A 21,692-nucleotide genomic window follows, 5' to 3' on the forward strand; every position below is an offset into this window, starting at 1 on the left:
TTCATTGGTATGGATGCTGCAGCGCACAGCGTTCCCTCCACATCTGCATATTTCTGGCTCCATGGTTCTTGGATTGTTGTGCGTCTCTGCAGTGAAAGCGAGCGTTTCGCCGTGTCTCCCGGCTTCTCTCCGCTCCTCCGTCAGTCACGCCTGGCAGTTTAAGGATGAAGTGATTTAAGATAACCACAGAAACGCAGCTTGTTGTTGTTTTGATCATATCATTTAGCTGATGTCTGTCTCCCACGCAGACGCCCACGCTGCTGATCAGTGTGATTATTTTCAATAAGAAGGAGAATTTTCTTTCTGCTTCCAGGGGCAGTGACAGATTGGTGAATGCGTGGATTACTGAACATTCTCATATCTGGATATTCTGATGAGCATAATGGGCTTGTTATTGACTGTCAGAAGAAGAAATCAGGGTGATTTAGCAGTGTGTTTGACTTAAGGATGCAGAACAGAATAGTTCTTTTTGTTACTCTGAGTCTGAAAGACAAAGTGCTGAACCACTCAGTTTAGTAGCTGTCAGACAGGCAGACTGTTATCTGGCCAGTGGTGTCAGCTCTCCTGAGGAAAAGACTGTCAGAGAGGAGGAGAAGGTCAGGGCTGAAGTATTGAGGTTTCACAACCGAGCGAGTGCCTCGGAGCAGAAGCAAACACTGAACAATGTTTTTAAATCTGAGTGTGTGTAAGAGAGCAAAATCGTCTGAAACAAGAGATAGAAAGCTTTGGAGGTGAAAAACCCTTTTTATTTTCACTTCACAGGACGTTCCCACCTTTTGGTCCCTACATTGTAAGAACTGTGGTACGGTAAATAACCAATGCCTTCAAATAAGCAGCAAAGCGCCCTGTGGTGACTGGAAGAGCTGCAGAGATCTACAACTCAGATGAGTATTGGCAACAGGGTTTCCCCCAGAAAACTAGCTAAACTCAGTGATAGAGGTGCTATCGTAGTCCACTAGATTATTCTTATGTTAAAAAGTGTTAAATGTAGACTGGAAATGTTAAAGTACGACTAAATATTATTGACAATACTAAGGTTAGATTTACACCTGTCATAAGGTGCGGTGTGAGGTGGAGAGGCAGACGCTGAGGATCCAGGTTTAAGTGAAAAAACGGAGTTTAATGATGATAATGTCTGAATATTCAAACCAGTCCAAAACCCTGTCAGCACAGCAGAACGGGAAAACAAAGCTCAGCACTGGTAGCACAGGTACACGAATGGACATGAATGAAAAAACAAACGACTGACTGTTGGTAGACAAGGACCCGACAAAGACACAGACACACAGGTGACACTAAATACACAGGAGGTAATCAGGGAATGAGAAACACTTGGGAGTAATCAAAGGGAGACAGGACAACACGAGACACAGGAAACTCAAAATAAACACACAGAAAAACACGGAACATGACAACACCATCCCAGCTTAGTCCACTTAGTCTAGTTCGTTTGTAAAGATGTGAACGCTGCTATCGCTAGCAGTAGAATAGAAATGGCTCATGGCCTTCAGCCAAAGACAAAAGAGAAATTCTGCAACTGCTAAAATTTTATGCTACTCCATTTTTGTTTACATTTTGTGAAGAAGGAAGTTACGCTCAGTGTCTTCTGAGGTTTTTGTGTCGTTTCCTTCTGTAGTTCTTGGTATAGCACCACCGCAGGCGAGGAGGGGAACAGGTTTTTCACAGAGCCCAGATTCAATGAAGTTTTTAGCATGTGTACTGATAGAGAGAGGCAGTACAGCGTTCTGGTGATTAAAAAAAGACTCCAGAGTTTGTTTTTGTTCACGTACAGACCATAATATGTCGCCATTACGCTTTCAGCTTTACCAAAGATACTCTTTAAAGGGGGATCATTATGTAAAACCATCTTTTTGAACTTTATGTCATGTTGTAATGTTATTCCCTCATCAAACACATACCAGGAGAGTTGCTTTGATTCTTTCATGCTTGTTTGAGAAATCCTTTAATCTCCCTTTCAGTCATCCAGGGATGCCTTAGAGCCTGCTAAACAGAACAGATTTTTAAAACTATGTATCATTCTTTTCTTTCACTTCAATCATTTGAATCTTATAAGACCTGCAGTGTTTTATAATGATGTGGTTTAATTGGCTTTTTGTCTATTATCCCAGTAAGGAGGAGACTTGAACTCTTGCAGGTCAAACTGGATTTAAATTTGCCCAGATTAGTTAAACGCACTGGGATGTTTTCTGCTTGAAGAAATCTTATTGGCCCCAGACAGAAAACAGCCGTTCCTGGGTCTCATTATTGTTTACTGCGATGAGCTCTGAGCCGATAAATAAGCCGAGCGACGTTCATACGGAGAAGCTCAGAAATCTGTGTTTGTGGGGCTTACAGGTTCCCAAATGCATGACTTCATGTTCTCTGCTGTTTGCTGGGTGATGGATGGCGCTCATCAGTATTCAGGGTTTCCCAATCTGTCATGGACTCTGTGGACACGTTGTTATTCAGTGAGAAAATGTGGGAAGAGCTCATGAATAAGGCCAGATCTTCCTCCTTATCTGTAAGGGTAGCCTGCCTCTTCAGGTTGAATTAAATGGACTTGGCTTCTTCTCTCCAAATATTGTTTCAAATATTCTTCTGGACTTCTTAATGCAGTCAAACTTACCATTTGTCACCTCAGCAAAAAGATAAACTTGACACTGTGCCAGCCGACGAAATGTCAAGAGGCTGAGTGATGGATGTCCAGGTGGAAATTTGAATGTACAAAAAAAATATTCCCCATCAATCAAATGTCACTGCAACTTTATTTGGCTGGCAGAAATGATCTTTTAAAATTTCTATAAGAAAAATAATATTTTTAAAAACTGAGAAAATGTTTTGTGTTTTTTCTAACTAAAAAATAAGAAAAAAAAAACTGCAAACCATTTAAATTTTAATGTAACTTAAATGTCCCAAATCAAGTAGTGTGCCATTAACATTTTTAATAAATGTCAAAAGTATTTACTCTCTTCCATTTTTCCTTTTTGTCAGATCATCTAAAAGTTTTATTATTACATAAAGATAACTTGAGTTTATAAATGATGAGTTGACTTACAAATGGCAACAAATTGTGTTGTGTAACTATGTTTTTAGTTGGAGATGCAGGTTGTAAATGCCACGGAGGACGCGTTATTCTCCTCAACATCACATGAACAGTATTGTTTGCTCAAAGGACCTATTTTTGTTTGAGTCAAAAGGCTTAATATTCAGGGACGCTCTTGATTCAGCATCGCCAGGGTCAGCGTTGAGGTTGGTTGGCTGCAGAGGCCAGCAGGTATTCAACATTTACCTCCATTTTCCTCTGAGCTGTCTGTGTTTGTGCTCCACTGGTCACACCGTCAGGGCCATCGGCTTCTAAATGCCAAAAGAGAAAAACATCTCTGTGCTTTTTAACTCCACTGCCCCCTCTCTCTCTCTCTCTCTCTGAGTTTCCTCGTCAAGGCTTACCACATGTTATCTCCTTAGGGATTACAGCTCTCCTGGTTGGAGAGCCAACCTCTTATTTTCCTCTTTAGGCCACTGTAATTCACCTGCTTTTCACAATAAGAGCTCCCCACCGCCTGCTTTAACAAGTATCTGTCAGATCAGTAGCTCCAGGGATAGAAACTATAAAAAGGACCATCAGAGAACCACATAGTTGAGGGTGAAACAAGAGGAAATAATCTTCAACCTAGTATTTTAACAATTTATTGTAAGTTTAACCATAAGGAAATATGTGGTTACACATTCTGGAAACTGCAAACTTGAAGTTTAACCATTTTGTAGGAATATTTGCATCCTGCAAACATTTTCCTTCAACTATTAGCTGCTGCAGGAACTTTTTTTTTCTCAGTGTCTGAGCCAAGTGACAGAGGACACTTCTCTTTAGCTGCTCTCTATCAACATTTGTACATGTAGCACCTGTTTGGAGTGACTTTTTAAGGCAAAATGAAATGTTTCCAAATGGACTTAGAAAGTTTGAGTGTGTTGACAATATTTTGACACCTGCATTACTATAGAGCAGTGAAACCCACATACACTGTAAAAACATCTTACTGAGTATTTTAGATCTAGTTTCTAGTGTAGGTATGTTACACTTGAAATAAGACAAAACTAACTTACAAGATCTAGGAGTTTGTTTTAAGTCAATAATTCCTTAATATTGGTGACATACTAGTTCGACTGGCAGATTATTTCACTTTTAGCTAGATTTTGTGTTTTTGCAGGGTAGCTATAGAGGTGAGGCTTGCATCTGCTTTAACTTACCACCACAAAATTTTCCACAACTTAGAATTAGAATTAGAATTCAACTTTATTGTCATTGCACTGTCACAAGTACAAGCAACGAGATGTAGTTTGCATCTATCCAGAAGTGCTCTACGAGATATAAATATTTATTTACAGATGTACAAGACTATGTATGTATGGACTATAAGGGGTTATAGCAAAGAGATATACAGTAGATATTGTGTATAAATATAAATATGGGAGCTATATGCACAGATTATACAGAATATACAAGAATGTTAGGCTTGGCAGAACCTGCTAATGAAAAGTACTCAGCTGTATTGAATTCCTACTTCCTCTGAGTTTTGAGAAATGCACGTACTGATGGTCACAAACACTGATTTCAAACATCTACAGTCAATTCAGGACAATGATGCACAGATTGTTTCGGTCTGTACATTTTGACTGATGTAAGTCATGACTGGTGATCTAATTAAATAAATCAAACCATATTAAGGTGTCAAATAACGCTGGAAAACTATGGAGTTTTGACGGAAAATGTTGTGGAAATCCTGCTGTGTTTTACAACATAAACTCTTAACCTTAAGTTAATTGTGCTGCTTTGATATAATGTTAATTTTGGTCCTTTCAAATGTGAGTGTGCATATTTGATGCTCTGAGGCCTAAGGAAATCTGGAAACAACTTCTGGATGTAAAGTCTTAAAACATTTTTTAAGATGGTGTGATATTATGCTTTAGTTTTCCAAATGATCAGGTGGCAGGGATTATTTATTAATACATATAAAATATGTATACATGTAAAATGTGTATTAATGCTTGTAAGTGCCTTGATGTTGACAGAGTTATCAAACCCTGAAGCTTTGTTGTCAGAGTTGTGAACCCAATTCGCTCTGCAGGGTGAGTCATGTTAATTAGCTGTTATATCAGTAGAGAGGCATTGTTCTTTTGAATGTAGCTTAAGGATAGCAGCGTGAGAGCAAAAACAAATATTCACGGTGCTGAAGGTCGCTTTTCACACATTCTATCTTTGATCCAATCAAACACAAAAACAGACAAAGCATAATCCAACAGAACAGATCTTTCCTGCTGACAAAATCTAGAAAAATGTTTAAACAACTCAATGAGACATGTTCTGTGGCAGCAAGTGAAACAAAATGGTGAAAACAAGTTTGGCAATTTTTGTAATTTTTAAAATGTGCAGCTTCTACTTTTCATTTCAAACTGTTATAATTTACATCACTGTCATTCTCTGTGTTTTCAATCTAGCCTTTGTTTTTATTGTTTTTTATCATTTAATGATTCATTTTCTCCACTAATATTTCTCCTTTTAAAAAAACAACAGTGAATGCAATAATTCATTACCAAAACAAATACAAGAGTAAAGAAATAACATACTTATGTTTTAAGTTTTATATTCAGAAAGATTTAATGAGTCAATTTTTTATTACATTTTACTGACTAAACCTTTATTACATTTGTTAGCAAAGTGATTTTTGAACCTAACAATTTCTATATTTCAACATTTACTTCCAACTTTGGCACTCCTGGTTTTCCATATTTTCCTTTATGTTTTTGTAACTGGACACTCCTGAAAATCCTCTTTCCTTTCCCCCTTTATATTTCCTTATTTTCAGGGAGTAAAGGCTTGAGAAACAGATTAAACCCAAACCTATTGGAATAAAACTATTTTCATTTAAAAAGCTGATGGTTTGGAGATAAACGTGTCTGACTTCTCAGCACTAGTGAGCTCCCATCATGCTGCGTTTAACAACCTAACTGTCTTTCTCCTCGGCTGGGAAAAAGACCATAATCCATCTCCAGCTGTGTCACATTTTGCGAAGTCTTCACTTTCATGACTTTGAACAATGGGACTGTTTATATTCCTGCTAAGAGAAACAACAGGGATTGTTTTCATTTAGCTGGCATTAACCAAAACTCAGATTCTGGGTTGTTTAAAAGGACTTCTGGAAGCTGAAATATTCATTGACTTCTGAGAACTTGACTTAGATCAAAATATTGATACATTTGAACTCACCTTTGGGGGTAGGGCGAGAGGGTTTTGCTCTTCAGGGAAAGCTCTGGGGAAGTTCAGGTATTTGATAAGGATGCCTGTCTTAGACATTTCCCATTAAGAGGAAGCCTGAGGAGGCTGACCCAGGACTGCTAGAGAGATTTTAACTCATGGCTGGCTTCATTATGTCATACAGGGTCACCGATTTTCTTAATTTTGCCACCAAGTCACACGATAGTCACCTCATTGTTGCTAACTCAGCAAGTTTGTTGCTGTATTTAGCTACTTTTTTAGTCAAAAATGCATTTAGTGACTTTTTTCTGTGCTATTGGGGACTTTGGCAACAACACCTGACCGTATTAATTATACACAAGATTGTTATTGACCAAAATCAGAATCGGCAGGTCAGGGTTTTTAAAGATCAGCTGGAAAAATGCAATTGATCCGCCTCAAGAATACCAAAGAGTCCCTCTTTATCAGATTATCAGATGGAAGTGGAGCTGTTAAAGTTTTGAGTGGCAAGGATGCACTAGAGTGCTGATTGAACCTGTGCAGTGATGTTAGATTTAGGGATGCAACAGTTAAATGACTTAAGATTAACTATAAATCAATGGTTTATTATATTGAAATTAGTCCTAATCTGGCCGGGACTACAGTGAAATGGGATGCAAACAATTAATTGACTTACGATTGTCGATTAACGGTTTAATAGATTAAAATTAGGTTTGTTCAGTTTAATAACATCGACTTAGACCTTATTGTAGTGTTGTGGTGTGACAACCATCCAGCAGAGGGCGACACTGGTTATCAGAGCCAGTTAATACAGAAATAATAATGGCGGTGCAATACTTGAACAGGAAAGAGAAACGGTCCAAACAAAGTCTGATGGGGGATGCGGAATGCACTTTATGCGGTTCTCTTCTCAGAATTTTAAGAAAATCTCCACTTATCAATGAATCGCTACTCGACTTGTAAGATCAATCAACTTTAGATTTACTCCTTCATCACTAACTTTAATCCCTTGTTGGATCGTTGGTTTATGTTTACACCTGAAGTAACACAGGCAGTTCTGTTGTTTTCCTCCAGGAAAGAACTTGTATTGATATTTAAAGAAAAAAATTCTTATAAACTTTCTAGTTAGAAGGTATCATGAAGTGTTGATGTCTGGAAAAAGATTTTTCATGATTTCTACTCTTCAGTTTCAAGCATGGGTTAACCAGTTTGAATATTCCTCTGCAAAACTCCTAGTTTAATGAACAAATGAACTAACTTTTAACATCACCTGTATGGAATCCGGGAAGGCTTTAAACAAACTCTTTGTATAAGGATCACATGAGAAACATCCTCACAGTCTCTGCTTCATCCTTCTTGTTTTGCAGAGGTGTGTGACAGCGCGCTGGTTTCCAATCTGCCGCCGTCATCCTTCAGAAGCTCCTCCCAGCTGTCCAGCAGCCATGCACCGGGTTTCGCCAAGCTCAACCGGAGAGACGGTGAGCCCCAACAGTCGCTTGATGATGCATGTCTGCCTGTGTGTGTCTGGTGTGTGTTTCTAAGTGGGCTGAAAGCTGAAAGCACTGTAATTGCTTTGAGTATTAGAGCCTGACGCATTGTTGTGTTTCTGAGAGGAAATGTGTGGAAGTGGAGAACATGTAACTAATAGAGACAACAGTCTGGAGGTATTAGAACCGATCTATATGTCTCCTACTGAAATTCTGCTCTTTCTAAATGGAAACCTGTCATGAAGTTTGGTTTTGTGGTTGGGCCAAAATGCAGACTGGAGTTGGGAACGAAAATGATGAAAGTTTATTAAAACCAACAAAAACTCGCATAAAAAACCCCAGCAGAGGTCAATGGTAGGTCGTAATGGCCAGTGCAGAACTTTATTAAAACCAATTTCTCCACAATCCGATTTCTCCACATCGGATAAATATTAATTTTGGTCACATGGGATTTGTTTGAGATAAGCTTTTACTAAGCCTATCGCAGCAAGCAATAAATCAATTCATCGCATGATAAATTAAAACGTGCTCAATTGTTTGTACTTCCATAATTGTTTTCTTGAGTTTCTATCTCTTTCTATCAAACACTGTATAATAAAAATGTTCAGTCTGGTGCTTTGGTCTCAACTAAACCCTTTTTTGAAGGACAATTTTGTTTACAGAGACTTCATAATTAATTTTATTAGTTTTTTTGGTTGTTTTGTTCATTTATTTTGGATATTTAAAATGTCTTCCAATTACAGTGTTAAATATTCATTAGTATTTAAAGTTTTTTGATCTTTTAGAATTGCATTATTATACCATTACCATTATAGTACTTGAAAATGGCCTCAAAGGGTTAGGATTGATTGGGAATAATGTCAAAGAAGTATGTGGATATATTGGCAGACTAGTACGCAGGACCCTAAATTTTGGTTTAAATAAATTATCTTTTTTAGTGATATTATACGGAGATTTCATGTGGGTGAAAACCCAAAACATATAAAAATGTATTGGTTTCTCAGATATCCGGCTATGTGTGAAGGAGCAGGTTGTGACAAATGAAGAAATAATTAACAGTTGGGATGGTAAGGTGAAAAAATAAACAAACAAGAATAAAAGGGGAAAGAAACCCTGAAATAAATACAATTCTAACAAAATAAATCGTTAAATATGTCAAGATATAAACAACAAAGAAATGATCAAAAGATAAAAATAACACCAAAGGGTCATAAGAAAACCTCTCCAATTAATCATAATGAAGGAGATTCTTCTTGAGTTTATAAAAGTTGAAAGGTGAGTTTTAAAACAACATAAAAGAAAACCCAACACTGTATTGCTTCTGTCTGTATTGAAGGCTTATATAAGGAGGATAAATGTGGATAGTATTTGCCCGTCCAGCATGAAATCCCGACTGAGAGCGGGAATGCGGCTTTGACAAAATAAAGATTGTTGTTTCACTGCTTCATCCTGACATCAAAACCCAGAACCAGCTGGGAAGGAAAGACAAGTTTATCCTGGATCAGAAACATTCCCACCACACGGGACACAAAAACCTGGTGAACATGAAGAAGACTGACACCATTTCAAGCTTTTTAAAGTTTGGCCTCTTAGTGGCAGAAAGTATCAACCTGATATCTGTGAACCGTTTAACTTTGAATAGTTTTGTATTTTACTGAGCATTAAATAACCTTCAATTTCAGTTTAAATCTCCAATGCTTCTGTTAGCAGTAAATTAAATGAGGTCACAGCGGTCCTTCCTGTACTTTCTTAGCTTGAAAACCTCATTTTTATAGTTGCCCTTTCTTGACACTTGCTGCTTTAAAGCCTAATGCTATAATGAAGCTAGCATTTTCTCGTCTTTGATTAACCAAGACTGGTCAAAAATGTTCTACATCTGAAAAGATTCGTACATCTACTGACTGGGTTGCTAAAGTTCAAATCAATTCAATTCAGTTCAGCTGTAATTGACAGAAAATGTCATCACAAGCACAATAGATGTACAATTACATTACAGCTTAGATCCATTCAACCAATAAGATCTGATCGAAGGCCACAGATTGTATTGCTATTTGCCAGCCACATGGAGCTGACATCAATGTCTGTCTGTCTGTCTATTCATCTATATCTGTAGATCTGTATATTTATCTGGCTTTACATTTTTAGATTACTTATGGGTTTATTTTTACCCACGTAAGCTTTATTTCAATTACATTTTCTCAGTAATTTTACAGAAAATACAAAGTACTTCAAAATTTTAAGAATTGCAACAAACAGTAGAGTATAAAACAGTAATCTTTAAAGGTCGTACTTCTCAACAAAAGATAATACCTGGAAAACATGCGAATTGTACCTGAAACGTGTCTGTGAGCTGTAAAATCCAACAGACGGAGGATCTCCAGGACGTCTAGCTGGATCTGAATCTGGCTCTTCTGATTTGAAGTCAGCAGATAAGGAAGTTACTGATGCAGGATCCCAGGGAGCAAGCCCTGCTGTTTGTTGAGGAAGCTGATGAATAGATGAATTTCTCTCTTTTTATTTCCGTTTCCTTCTGCTGCTGCTGTTTCTGTCAACGCTCAGATTTCACCAGTTGTTCTCTGAGGAACGCCCTCTGAGTTCACTAAGGCTACAAACATTAGAAGAGTTTTGTTATCAGTGTTAGTACGGATGTTTGAAATCCTTGAAAATGCTTGAATTTCAATCAGGTGTTTTCAATGTTTTGAAAGTGCTTGATTTCTATATAAAGTCCCTAGAATTTCTTAATCCAATCTGCACAGTTTTGTAATAAAGTGCAAACTAACGCTTGAATAATGTTTTGTCCTTGGTGTGTGAGACATTTCAAGACATACAATTTTGTTATATTTTAGTTTACTCTGTCTCTTATATGTAGAATACTGTCACAGTATGTTATGTTATTATTGTCTTTAACTCCAAAGTGTGCACTGTAAAAAAAAAGCAACCACAGCTACTGGTATTTACCATAAATTAGAGACATTGTTTTCTTTTCTTTTTTTTACAGTGTGGTGCTGGAAACGTTTGAAAACTTACCTTGAAAATGCTTGAAAAGTGCTTGAATTTTACTGTGAGAAAAGTGTACAAACTCTGTGTTATGTAATCCACGCATGAAAATGATATCTCTAAATGATTTACCCTTTTAAACCAAACTGCCTGAGACATTAAAACAGCTTTACTTCACCTCCAGTTTTTATTTTTTTACTTTTATCCCTATATCTCTCGTTCGTGTCAATCTTCTGCTTCTTGTACGCTAAGTTTCATTTTCTTTAGCAGGAACTAATTTAGTTCCGCCGTCCTCTTGCCAAATGTTAATAGCACTCTTCATGTTTAAACATTTTCTTTCTTCTGTAGGCAAAGCTGACAGTTATCAGTGACTCTGCAACAATTATGCTGAAATGTGACTTGAAAAGAATTGCTGCGGCAGAGTTATCTTTTTTCCCTCAGAGATTTGAAGGCTGAATTAAAGTTTAATTGAAGCCTGTGTATTGGGGCTGTGTAAGAACAGCCGACGAATCGGTTGTTGATGTTCATATTCAGTTATCCTTTCTGACCTCCACGGCGGCTCATTGTGCAGCATGATTAACATTTCATATCTGTAAAATATATCTGCATCTATTTCACATGTTTACAATAACAATAAGCAGAATAAATAGTTTCAATTCATCCAAAGCTGAATGTTTGCAGTTTGGTACTGAATTGACAACCGTTTCATTCAAAATAAAATAAATACTGTTGTTAATGTATACAAAATAAAACACCGTTATGAAATTAATTAAGAAATAAACCACAAAATAAATACATAAAACCATGACAAAATAACCTCACCCTTAAAAAATGTTAGTAAAATATTAATTTTGTTTTTTTTTTTTCATGGGGAATTTTTTTATTTGGAATAATTATGGATGGATGGACAGATGGAATGATGGATGGATGGATGATGAAACAATGGATGGACGATGGAACAGTGGGTGGATGGATGGAATGATGGATGGATGGATGATGAAACAATGGATGGATGGATGGATGGATGGATGGATGATGAAACAATGGATGGATGGATGGATGGATGGATGGATGATGAAACAATGGATGGATGGATGGATGGATTGATGGATGGATGATGAAACAATGGATGGACGATGGAACAGTGGATGGATTGATGGATGGATGATGAAACAATGGATGGATGGATGATGAAACGATGGATGGATGGATGTATGGATGGATGGATGGATGGATGGATGATGAAACAATGGATGGATGGATGGAATGATGGATGATGAAACAATGGATGGATGGATGGATGATGAAATGATGGATGGATGGATGGATGGATGGATGATGAAACAATGGATGGACGATGGAACAGTGGGTGGATGGATGGAATGATGGATGGATGATGAAACAATGGATGGATGGATGGAATGATGGATGGATGGATGATGAAACAATGGATGGATGGATGGATGGATGGATGGATGGATGGATGGATGGATGGATGGATGATGAAACAATGGATGGACGATGGAACAGTGGGTGGATGGATGGAATGATGGATGGATGGATGATGAAACAATGGATGGATGGATGGATGGATGGATGGATGGATGATGAAACAATGGATGGATGGATGGATGGATTGATGGATGGATGATGAAACAATGGATGGACGATGGAACAGTGGATGGATTGATGGATGGATGATGAAACAATGGATGGATGGATGGATGATGAAATGATGGATGGATGGATGTATGGATGGATGGATGGATGGATGATGAAACAATGGATGGATGGATGGATGGAATGATGGATGATGAAACAATGGATGGATGGATGGATGATGAAACGATGGATGGATGGATGGATGGATGGATGATGAAACAATGGATGGACGATGGAACAGTGGGTGGATGGATGGAATGATGGATGGATGATGAAACAATGGATGGATGGAATGATGGATGGATGGAATGATGGATGGATGGATGATGAAACAATGGATGGATGGATGGATGGATTGATGGATGGATGATGAAACAATGGATGGACGATGGAACAGTGGATGGATGGATGGAATGATGGAACAGTGGATGGATGGATGGGTGGATGATGAAACAATGGATGGATGGAATGATGGATGGATGGATGGATGAAGGATGGAATGATGGATCGGTGATAGAGATGGAATGATGGATGAGTGGATTAATGGATGGATGGATGGATGGATGAAGGATGGAATGATGGATGAGTGGATTAATGGATGGATGGATGGATGGATGAAGGATGGAATGATGGATGAGTGGATTAATGGAGGAACGGATGGAGGGATGATGAAACGATGGATGGACAGATTTTTCAGATTACACGTATCACCAGCTCTCTTCATGTTGTCATAGCAACATTGTAGCTCAGTGCTCTACAGTGGAATAATGCAGAATGTAGTTTTAAATCCTAAAACCATTTTAAAATGTAACATTCTTCTCGCAGGCTGTCAGTGAAACATCCTGAAGAAAAAATCAGTTAAAGTTTGAACCGGTTTGATATTCTAAAAACTGAGTGAGTGAATTGAAACTATTGTGTTTGAGGTGGCAGGATTTTTCAGGCTGCAGTTCGGCCCTCTGAGTAGTGATGTCACAGTCCCGACCTCCATTAATCTTCACTTTCAGCTGTGGGTGGTTGCATCTGCCACCTTGACAGACACATGGGAGAAAGGAGCCAAAGATATCTCTCTGATTTAAAGTGACAGCCGTGACTTGAAGTGTTCAGACCATCTACCGGAGGTTCACCTCCATTATATTAGTCGCAGTTATTCTGACGGCGAGGACACAGAGTCTCTGTACGCCTCTCATTCCCCAAGTTGTTTTTCTTTAATCTCCTTCTCCTTTCCTCTACAGTCTAATCGCCATGTGGAAAGGTCAAAGTGTCTGCCCTTTTCTTCTCTGCTGCCACCGAACATGTCTTTTAGTCAAGTGGTTATTAGCTCTGGCCTTTAGCTCTTTAGAGATCGGCTACTCGACCGACGCTGATTCATTTTCACTGCTTTTTGTTCTCTGCCTGTCACACAGCGATCGCAGTTATGTCTCACTGGCAGAAACATCAGTAGTTCAACCTGTTGCTGCCTTCAGCTTTACATGACACACAAGCTGAGAGTTCCTGCATCAGCAAATGCAGATTTAGCAATAGATAAACAAAAACAACCATTATATTTTACTCAGTCTGTCCTGTCTGTTAAAGACCTATTATGCTTTCTTGAACAGGTCAGAATAGGTCTGCAGACAGTGCAAAACATGTTAATTATGAGTTTTTTGCACAAAATCATTCTTAGATATACGGTTTTACTCTGGTCAGTTCTGTCTATTTTGAGGTGCTTCAGGGTGTCTTGTCCCTTTAAATCCAAATAAGCTGCTGCTGCCCCCCCCTTAACGTTTACAGTCACACTAATTACTCAAACAGATGTGCAATTATGCAACTTTACAGCTTTGAAAAGTATTAGTAGAGACTTTTGCACAACCAACAAGAATGCATTAAGTGGTTTCTGGATGGCAAGTCAACAACAAAGCACTTGTCTGTTCCAGCAGCCATTGTACAGTGCAGACAGCAGTAAAACCAGCTGGAGCTCAGTTTGGGTTACTAGGGAATGGGCGGAACTTCACTGGGGTTGCTAGGTAACAGGTAGTGCCTGCTGACTGGTGGCGTTACATTTGGAAGGTTTTTGAAATGGCTCATTGTCCAGACACCAAAAAACAATAACTTATTGCCAAATAAAGAGCTGGGTGGAGTTTTTTTTTTAAGCGTTTGTGCTGTTTTTAGATGCAGTAGAGACCCAAATGGAAGTACAAAAATGTACAAAATGTACATTATGCATAATAGATCCCCTTTAAAAAGACAGAATTATGGATGTAAACCACAAGTTTCCCCTAGTAGAAATCAAAACCAGATTCAATATAGATCTTCAGTGTCCAACCAAAGAGCTAATGTTGTTATTGTAAGACAAAATATATTTTCATAATATATTCCCTTTTTTCATTAGGTTTGCAAGTCAGGCTCCCTTGCAGTAATCATTTTCTCTTCATTTTTCTCTTATTAAAGATTCAGTTATGGGGGGGTGACACTTTGTTTATCAAGATCATGCATATCAGTACTAAAAATCTATTTAAAATATGTAATCTTTGGCTGTTCAGAACTTATGATGTTTCGTATGAGTAATATATTAAAAGGAAACCTGAAATCGACTGGAGATAATGTGTTAAATTATCTAAAAACAGGTTGTCACTAAAACAGGTTCATAGCCAGTAGATTGCCTCCAGTCCTCAAAAGAGTTAAAGATTGTAATTTCAGGCGCAGCAGTTGGTTTGTGGCCATCTGGGTACATAAATGTAGACTCATACTGATCTATGGTGGTCTAGATATTCCTATCAAGTTGCCAAATATTGTTTAAATACAAATAAAAAAAAAATATAGTTTTTCATCTATTTTATCACTTTTTGAGGGATTTTTTTTATCATGTTCTTGCAGGTAAAGAGCAGCAGGTTGTCAGAGAACTGGCTCCACGTTGGAAAAAACGAAAGAAGTCCCTCTGAGTGTGTTTGTGCTCTGTACAGCTTTCTGCCACTCGTTTTATGAGCCTGTGTGTGTGCATGTATGTGGGCTCAGTGGGTTTCTGGTCTGCAGAATCCGTCCATCTGGTGTTTAAGCTCTGTGTGTCATCGTTTTGGCCCGACTAAATATTTTCCACGCACGCGCTCACATTTTGCATTTAGATTTATTTATTTCCAACAGGTTTTGAAAAACAAGAAAACAAGTAATCACTAGGATGAGAAAAAACGTGTATACATAACCAAGAACAAAATAATTAGCTTACCACTACTTTTCTGTTTGAAAAAGACAATGAAGCTAAGAAGTGAACACTTATTTAATCCTATTTCAATTTAATAAGATATATCACTCAGTAATTACCAGAAACTTGTAATTAAAACCATGCTATGGTATTCATATGCCTGTATAATATACTGCCCTAAGGAACAAACAAATAAATGAGATTACATAAACAACATTATTGCAAACTAACTCTGAATCTACTGACCCATAATAATAATAATAATAATAATAATAATAATAGCAGTTGTAAATAACAACTCCTTGCCAAAGTGCACCCTGCAATTCTTCATAATCTGTTATATAACAACAAATACAATAGCAATAATATAAAAACAGAAACAACTAATGTTAATAATGTTAATAAAATAGCAGTAATAATCTGCTAACGAAGGTAATAATAACAAATAACAACAAACCAACTGTTTTTGTTTTATTTTTTTAGACTTTACTGCCCTGCAGCAAACATGCTCAGCTAACCTGAACTGAACCAACCTGCATCCTGTTTTATTCATGCTTATCTGGTTTTATTGCTGCCTTTTCAGCAGGTTGCTGGGAGAAGTTGGTTCAAAACTCCTGCAAATCTGTTTCTCACATCTCAATAATTCACACTCTTATCTCGGTTTTTATTTGTGTGGGAAAACTTCTCATCCTGGGAAATCCAGCATGAAAGCAGTCAGCATGAATCGCAGCACAGCTTCTTTATAGATGACATTCAACATGAGGAAGGATACACACGTTAGGAGGTACTGTAAAACTAATCAATGCTTCTCATTGATTTTCATGAGAAATTAAATCACCTAGCTGCTGCAAGCTGTAAGGTTTTCAGGTCACTGTCAGTGTGTTGGTGAAATGGATCTACATCAGTACCTTTAACTTGATGCTTCTTGTACGTTTCGACTCAGTTTATAAGTTAACAAAATGTTTCGCTTAGCTATTAATCTTTATGCAACCCAGCAGACTACATACCAGCGCTATTTCAATCCTGTTTCTACTTGAACAGTACTGAAGAAGTTGAAGAAGCTTTATTTTTCTATGTTTTCTTTTTGTTATAAAAAGCACAATTTCTTGGGGCTTATTGGTGTTTATTCATCTCCCCAAGAAATGCTCAAATAAAACAAGAATCTAAAGACATGATTTTCTTTCAACTTTTGTACAACGTTATACTGTTTTTTCTTCCTGCTAACATGCTAACTAGTCACATACCTAGCGTTTTAGCATACCTGAAGTGACCAAAATGGAACAAATTCCAGTTGGTGTTGTGGTTTTAAAGCACTACTTGTTGTTTGTTATAGACACAAAATGAATTTTAAGGTTTTCGCTGAAGTTTTATTTCGATTTTCATTGTTCTGGTTGTAGTGTAGGAGTTTGAATTTAGCTGAGAGGCTGCGCCAGATGATTTATTATTTTAGTTTTTTACACGAACATATTTCATGTCCTCCTGCGCAGATAAACCTAATAAATCACACGTCTCCTGCTATTTTCTCCTCCTCTCTGCAGGTGCTGGAGGCTGGTCTCCTCTTAGTTCAGACAGGTATCAGTGGCTGCAGGTCGACTTGGGTGAGCGAACCAAGATCACAGCTGTCGCCACACAGGGCCGCTACGGCAGCTCTGATTGGCTGACGTCTTACCAACTGATGTTCAGCGACACGGGACACAACTGGAAGCAGTACAGACAGGAGGACAGCATAGGGGTTGGTTTATTATTTTATTCATTAAAAACTATGAATGTAATCATGAGATGTGATTTTATTTTTATAGCTTTGCATTCTTATAGACTCCATTTCCTTTCTGGCATCTGCTGTGCTATGCATAAAGATAAACTCAGTCATCAGGAGTTTATCTTTTCATTTGTAATGTGTCAGCAGGTATAAGGGAGCTCTGCTGACAAAACATTTGGCTGAACACAACAAACTCAGACGCAGTCAAGTGGGACAATTTGTTCCTTTTTTTACGTCTTGTTTGTTGCTCTCTGTCATTTTTGTCAAGGGTTTAGCTGGCGTCTTAAGTTCAAGAGATGATTTTGCCAAAGCCTCAGATCACTGCTTTACATTTTCCCTTTTGATTTTGTGAAGACAGAGTGAAGAGAAACAGACACGGAGGTAAACAGATAAGACATAAACTGAAAAAAGATGCTCCATACGCAGTTAATAGACAAGCTGTTACATATGCAAATATAGCTATTTATCAGGAAAATGCTTATTAAAACCAGGGCTGCACAGTGGAGCAGTTGGTAGCAATGTGCCTTGCAACAAGAAGGTTGTGCGTACAAATCCCAGCCTGGGGTTTGTGCATGGACTTTGTGTGCTCCCCTTGTGAAAAAGCACAACTGTTTAGTTAATTGGTTGGTATCTAAATTGGTGAGTGTGTGTGTTGTTGTGAGTTGCCAGGCACACACAACAACACACACTGATCTAGCAACCTGTCCAGGGTGCATCTCACTTTTTAAACTATTTTAAAATACCTAATGCACGGCTAAATAATATTGTAATCCCTTGATTCTGATGTCCTTTTTCTGTTTCCATAACAAGTGGAGTCCTGCAAGGGTCAATTCTTGGTCTTGCACTTTTATTTTTCCCCTACAAGATTCTAGTTGGATCTTGCTCTACACAGGCATAATCTTTCAATTCCTGGTTCCTAAATCTATCCTCCTCTCAAAAGGTATTTACATGAGAAATCAGTCTTATCCATCACATTATCAATAGTCTCCCAACTGTTGCCAACTTGGTGACTTTTTTGCTATATTTAGTGACTTTTCAGACAAAAAAAAGTTTTGTATTGGCCAAAATCTGAATCAGCAGGTTAGGCTGTTTTAAAAATTATTGATCTGGGCGTGCTGTGGTGGCGTAGGGGATAGCGTGACCCACGTTTGGAGGCCTTGAGTCGGTTCGATTCCCGGACCCGGCGATATTTGCCGCATGTCTTCCCCCCTTTCCTGTCAGCCTACTTTCATCTAAGGGACACTAGAGCCCACAAAAGATCCACTGGAGGGGAGAAAAAAAAATTATTGATCTACCAGAAACCTGCAATCAGTGCACCTCTACACCGAAGTCTGAAAGACCTTTGCTATGCTGTGGTATTTAAAAAGCATTTATGTCTAAAAACTTTCCTAAAGTCAAAGAACAGTGAAAGAGTTGTACTTTATAGCTTTATGACTTTCCCTCTTTTCTTTGTGGTGAACTTGGCCATTTGGAAATGTTCAGAAATTATCCTTTGGAGTAATTTTTGAATGTTCAAATTATTTTTTCATTCAGATATTGTCAATAGTCAAAACTAGTCTTTTTAAATTACTATTTAATCCAAACTGTAATAATTAAGCCAGCCCATGTTTTCTCAACAAGGACCGCAGCTCATCTATCTTAGCTTCTTTGCATTGGTTGTTATCATTATAGAATGGATCTTTTAGGTCTTATTAGTTGGTTTTAAGTCAAAACATGTATTAGCAGCGTTGCATCCCTTTGGCCTTTTGATTTCTTAAAAGGTCAGTCCAGTGACAGGATGCTACTGATGTACAAAAGAGCTTATTAAAGCTTTTCCAATAGCAATTCAAATTCTTTTTCTGTTCCTCAAGTTCAGGTTGTGCTCCGTACTAATCCTTACTAAGCTTAATTACATGCAAATGTTCCTATTGTTATATGGACGTGATTTGAGGACCCAAATGCAGACGCAGAGAGAAGTTCATATGCACAATAAATCAAGTGGAATGGCTCAGTGGAAACAACCCAGGCATGCATAAACAAACAGGAAACTTCATCCTCCAGGGTATTCTAACTCTTGGAGCTGTTCTTGCACATCTCTACATCTTTAATTGATATTATTCCTTAGAATAATATCAGTTATTCTAATTATTAATCGATTGACCTGATAAAATATCAGTTCTTCAGATTTTTCATTTTATTGCTTAATCAATTTTGTATACAGTATTAGAAATACATGAAACGATGCAAATAAACAAGCAATTCAGTTCCCTTTTTAAATAGGAAATAAATATTTTTTTGCATAAAAAGAAACAATACCTTGCCAATGATGCATTTGCAGATAAAGAATTACTTCTAACATCAACAAGATAAAAGTTCACCACTTTCTGCTTGATTTAACATTAACAGAGTGTAGAGCCGATCTGTTGATATTAGTAATTGAGTAGTAAAATGTGCTTAAAATGAGATTTTCTCACAAAATCTTAACCAGTTAATGATTACTAAATCATTTGATGATTACTTCAATAATCAATTAATCACAATTAATCTGATTAGTCGTTTCAGTGCTAATATTTTTGGATTACTAATTGGATTGGAAAGGTGTTTAATAGAAGATTTCTTTGACAGATTTTGCACCAGGTCAAGGTAAAGTTCTTCCACTTAAGGAGATATGGGCAGAAAAGATTTATAAAAAAAATTTATTTTAGATGTAATACAGTATATAAAAATATTTTGTACAGTTTTGGCTTAATTACTGCTCTGTGTATGTTGCTCTTCAGTAAATGGCCTTTTTTGAGTTTGTGTACTCCAGTTAACGATTAATCGATTGTTAAATCATTTGATGATCGTTTAAATAACCAATTAATCCGATTAATCGTTTCCATCCTGTCACAGACTGTGAAGTTTCTGCCTTCTTCTCGCCACATTTCTCCTTATTTGTGTTTTGTGGGTGCGTCTCTCATGCTTGTCGTGTATGTCCTCTGCTGTAGCGTTGCTGCTGTTTATCGTCCAGGAATGCCAACTAGCTTTGATGTCATAGCAAAACACAGCGGTGCATCCATCAGCCCAGTGAGCCCGCCTCAGATTTGTGGAGTTCTGCATCTCGTTTTCTGCAGAAACTCCAAATAATGAAACAAACTTACATTCCCCCCCCCCCCCCCCCCCCCCCCCCACTCTGAGCATGAACATTAACCCAGGTTGAAGCCACATTTGTCACACTGCTGCACGGAGGAGTTTTCTGATTAGAAGCCCAGCCGAGGCAATTTCCTGTGTGGAGGGAATCCGGCTAATCTCAGCGCTGGGGATCCAGCTTTAAACATGTTGATCTGGCACTATACATAAATTCTGCAGCAGCCCAGCCGCATTTCAAAGTGTCTCTGAACTTCTCTGAAGGAGTCAGCTTAGGGAGTCTGTCAGAGGGGAAAAAAATCATTTCAGAGCCGCTGGATCAAGCACAACACATTACCTACTGGGCTTCAGATCTCAGAATGGTGGGATGTGGACCAGAGGAGGCAATATGTTGTTTTCCTCTCTGTGTTAGAGGATGTCTTCCTCCCTCCTCTTCCTTCCTTGGAAGCCTGTTGGTGTTTGAAAATGCTGCAATCCATCTTTCCTTTACTTTTGCTCCTCTATCTGTTTGTTTCTTTCCTCCTGGAGGGCTCAGGAAGTGAGAGCGGAGTCCTGATTGTTTTACTTCTCCCCTCTTTCTCAAATTTCCTTCATCACTTCCTTTGAAAATTGAATTTCTCGGCAGTTCATTTCCATCTATTTTCTTAACATGCGATGTTCTGTTTTAGTTTATTTTTGTGACATATTTTCAGCAATCCATCTCTGCAACCTGCTGGTTGACTGAGGTCCAGTTACCATCTGCACTGCAAAAACACAAATATTTTTGTCCAGTTTCTAGTGCAAATATAATAGTACACTTAAAATAAGATAAAACTTACTTTTCAGCACAGTATAGAAGGTTGTTTTAAGTCAATAATTCCTTAATATTGTAGACAAAGTCTCGTTCCATTGGCAGATTGTTTCACTTACAGCCTTTTTTATCAATATTAAGGAATGATTGAGTTAAAATAAGTGCCTATACTTTGCTGATTAATTATTTGTAAGTCAGTTTTGTCTTATTTTAAGTGTATTTTACTAATACTAGATACAAATACTTGGTAAAATTTTGTGTTCTTTCATTGTAAAAGTAACTAATCTCTGAATCAGCTCTAAATTGGGTTTCTATGGTGCTAGCTTTATGTGACATGTTTGTATAAGTTAGTTTTAGATATTTGCACTAAAAATGAGTGCAAATTAATAATTAATATTTTCAAGCAAGAAATTAATATTTTCAAGCATTAAAAAAGAAATCTGATGTTTTCCCATATGAAAACATAT

At 37.7% G+C, this 21,692-nt stretch overlaps 1 protein-coding gene across 1 annotated transcript in view; it reads left to right on the plus strand.

Moving 5' to 3' along the window:
* The window catches only part of LOC102224303 (contactin-associated protein-like 4), a 107,717-nt gene that overhangs the window by 21,803 nt on the left and 64,222 nt on the right, over positions 1-21,692 (plus strand). Inside the window, exons 2-3 of the mRNA XM_023335797.1 lie at positions 7,618-7,728; positions 17,110-17,303. Coding sequence (XP_023191565.1) covers positions 7,618-7,728; positions 17,110-17,303 — 305 coding nt within the window. The remainder of the gene's footprint in view (positions 1-7,617; positions 7,729-17,109; positions 17,304-21,692) is intronic.

This window comes from Xiphophorus maculatus, chromosome 6 (assembly GCF_002775205.1).
Source record: "Xiphophorus maculatus strain JP 163 A chromosome 6, X_maculatus-5.0-male, whole genome shotgun sequence".
In the NCBI taxonomy this organism is placed as follows: domain Eukaryota; kingdom Metazoa; phylum Chordata; class Actinopteri; order Cyprinodontiformes; family Poeciliidae; genus Xiphophorus; species Xiphophorus maculatus.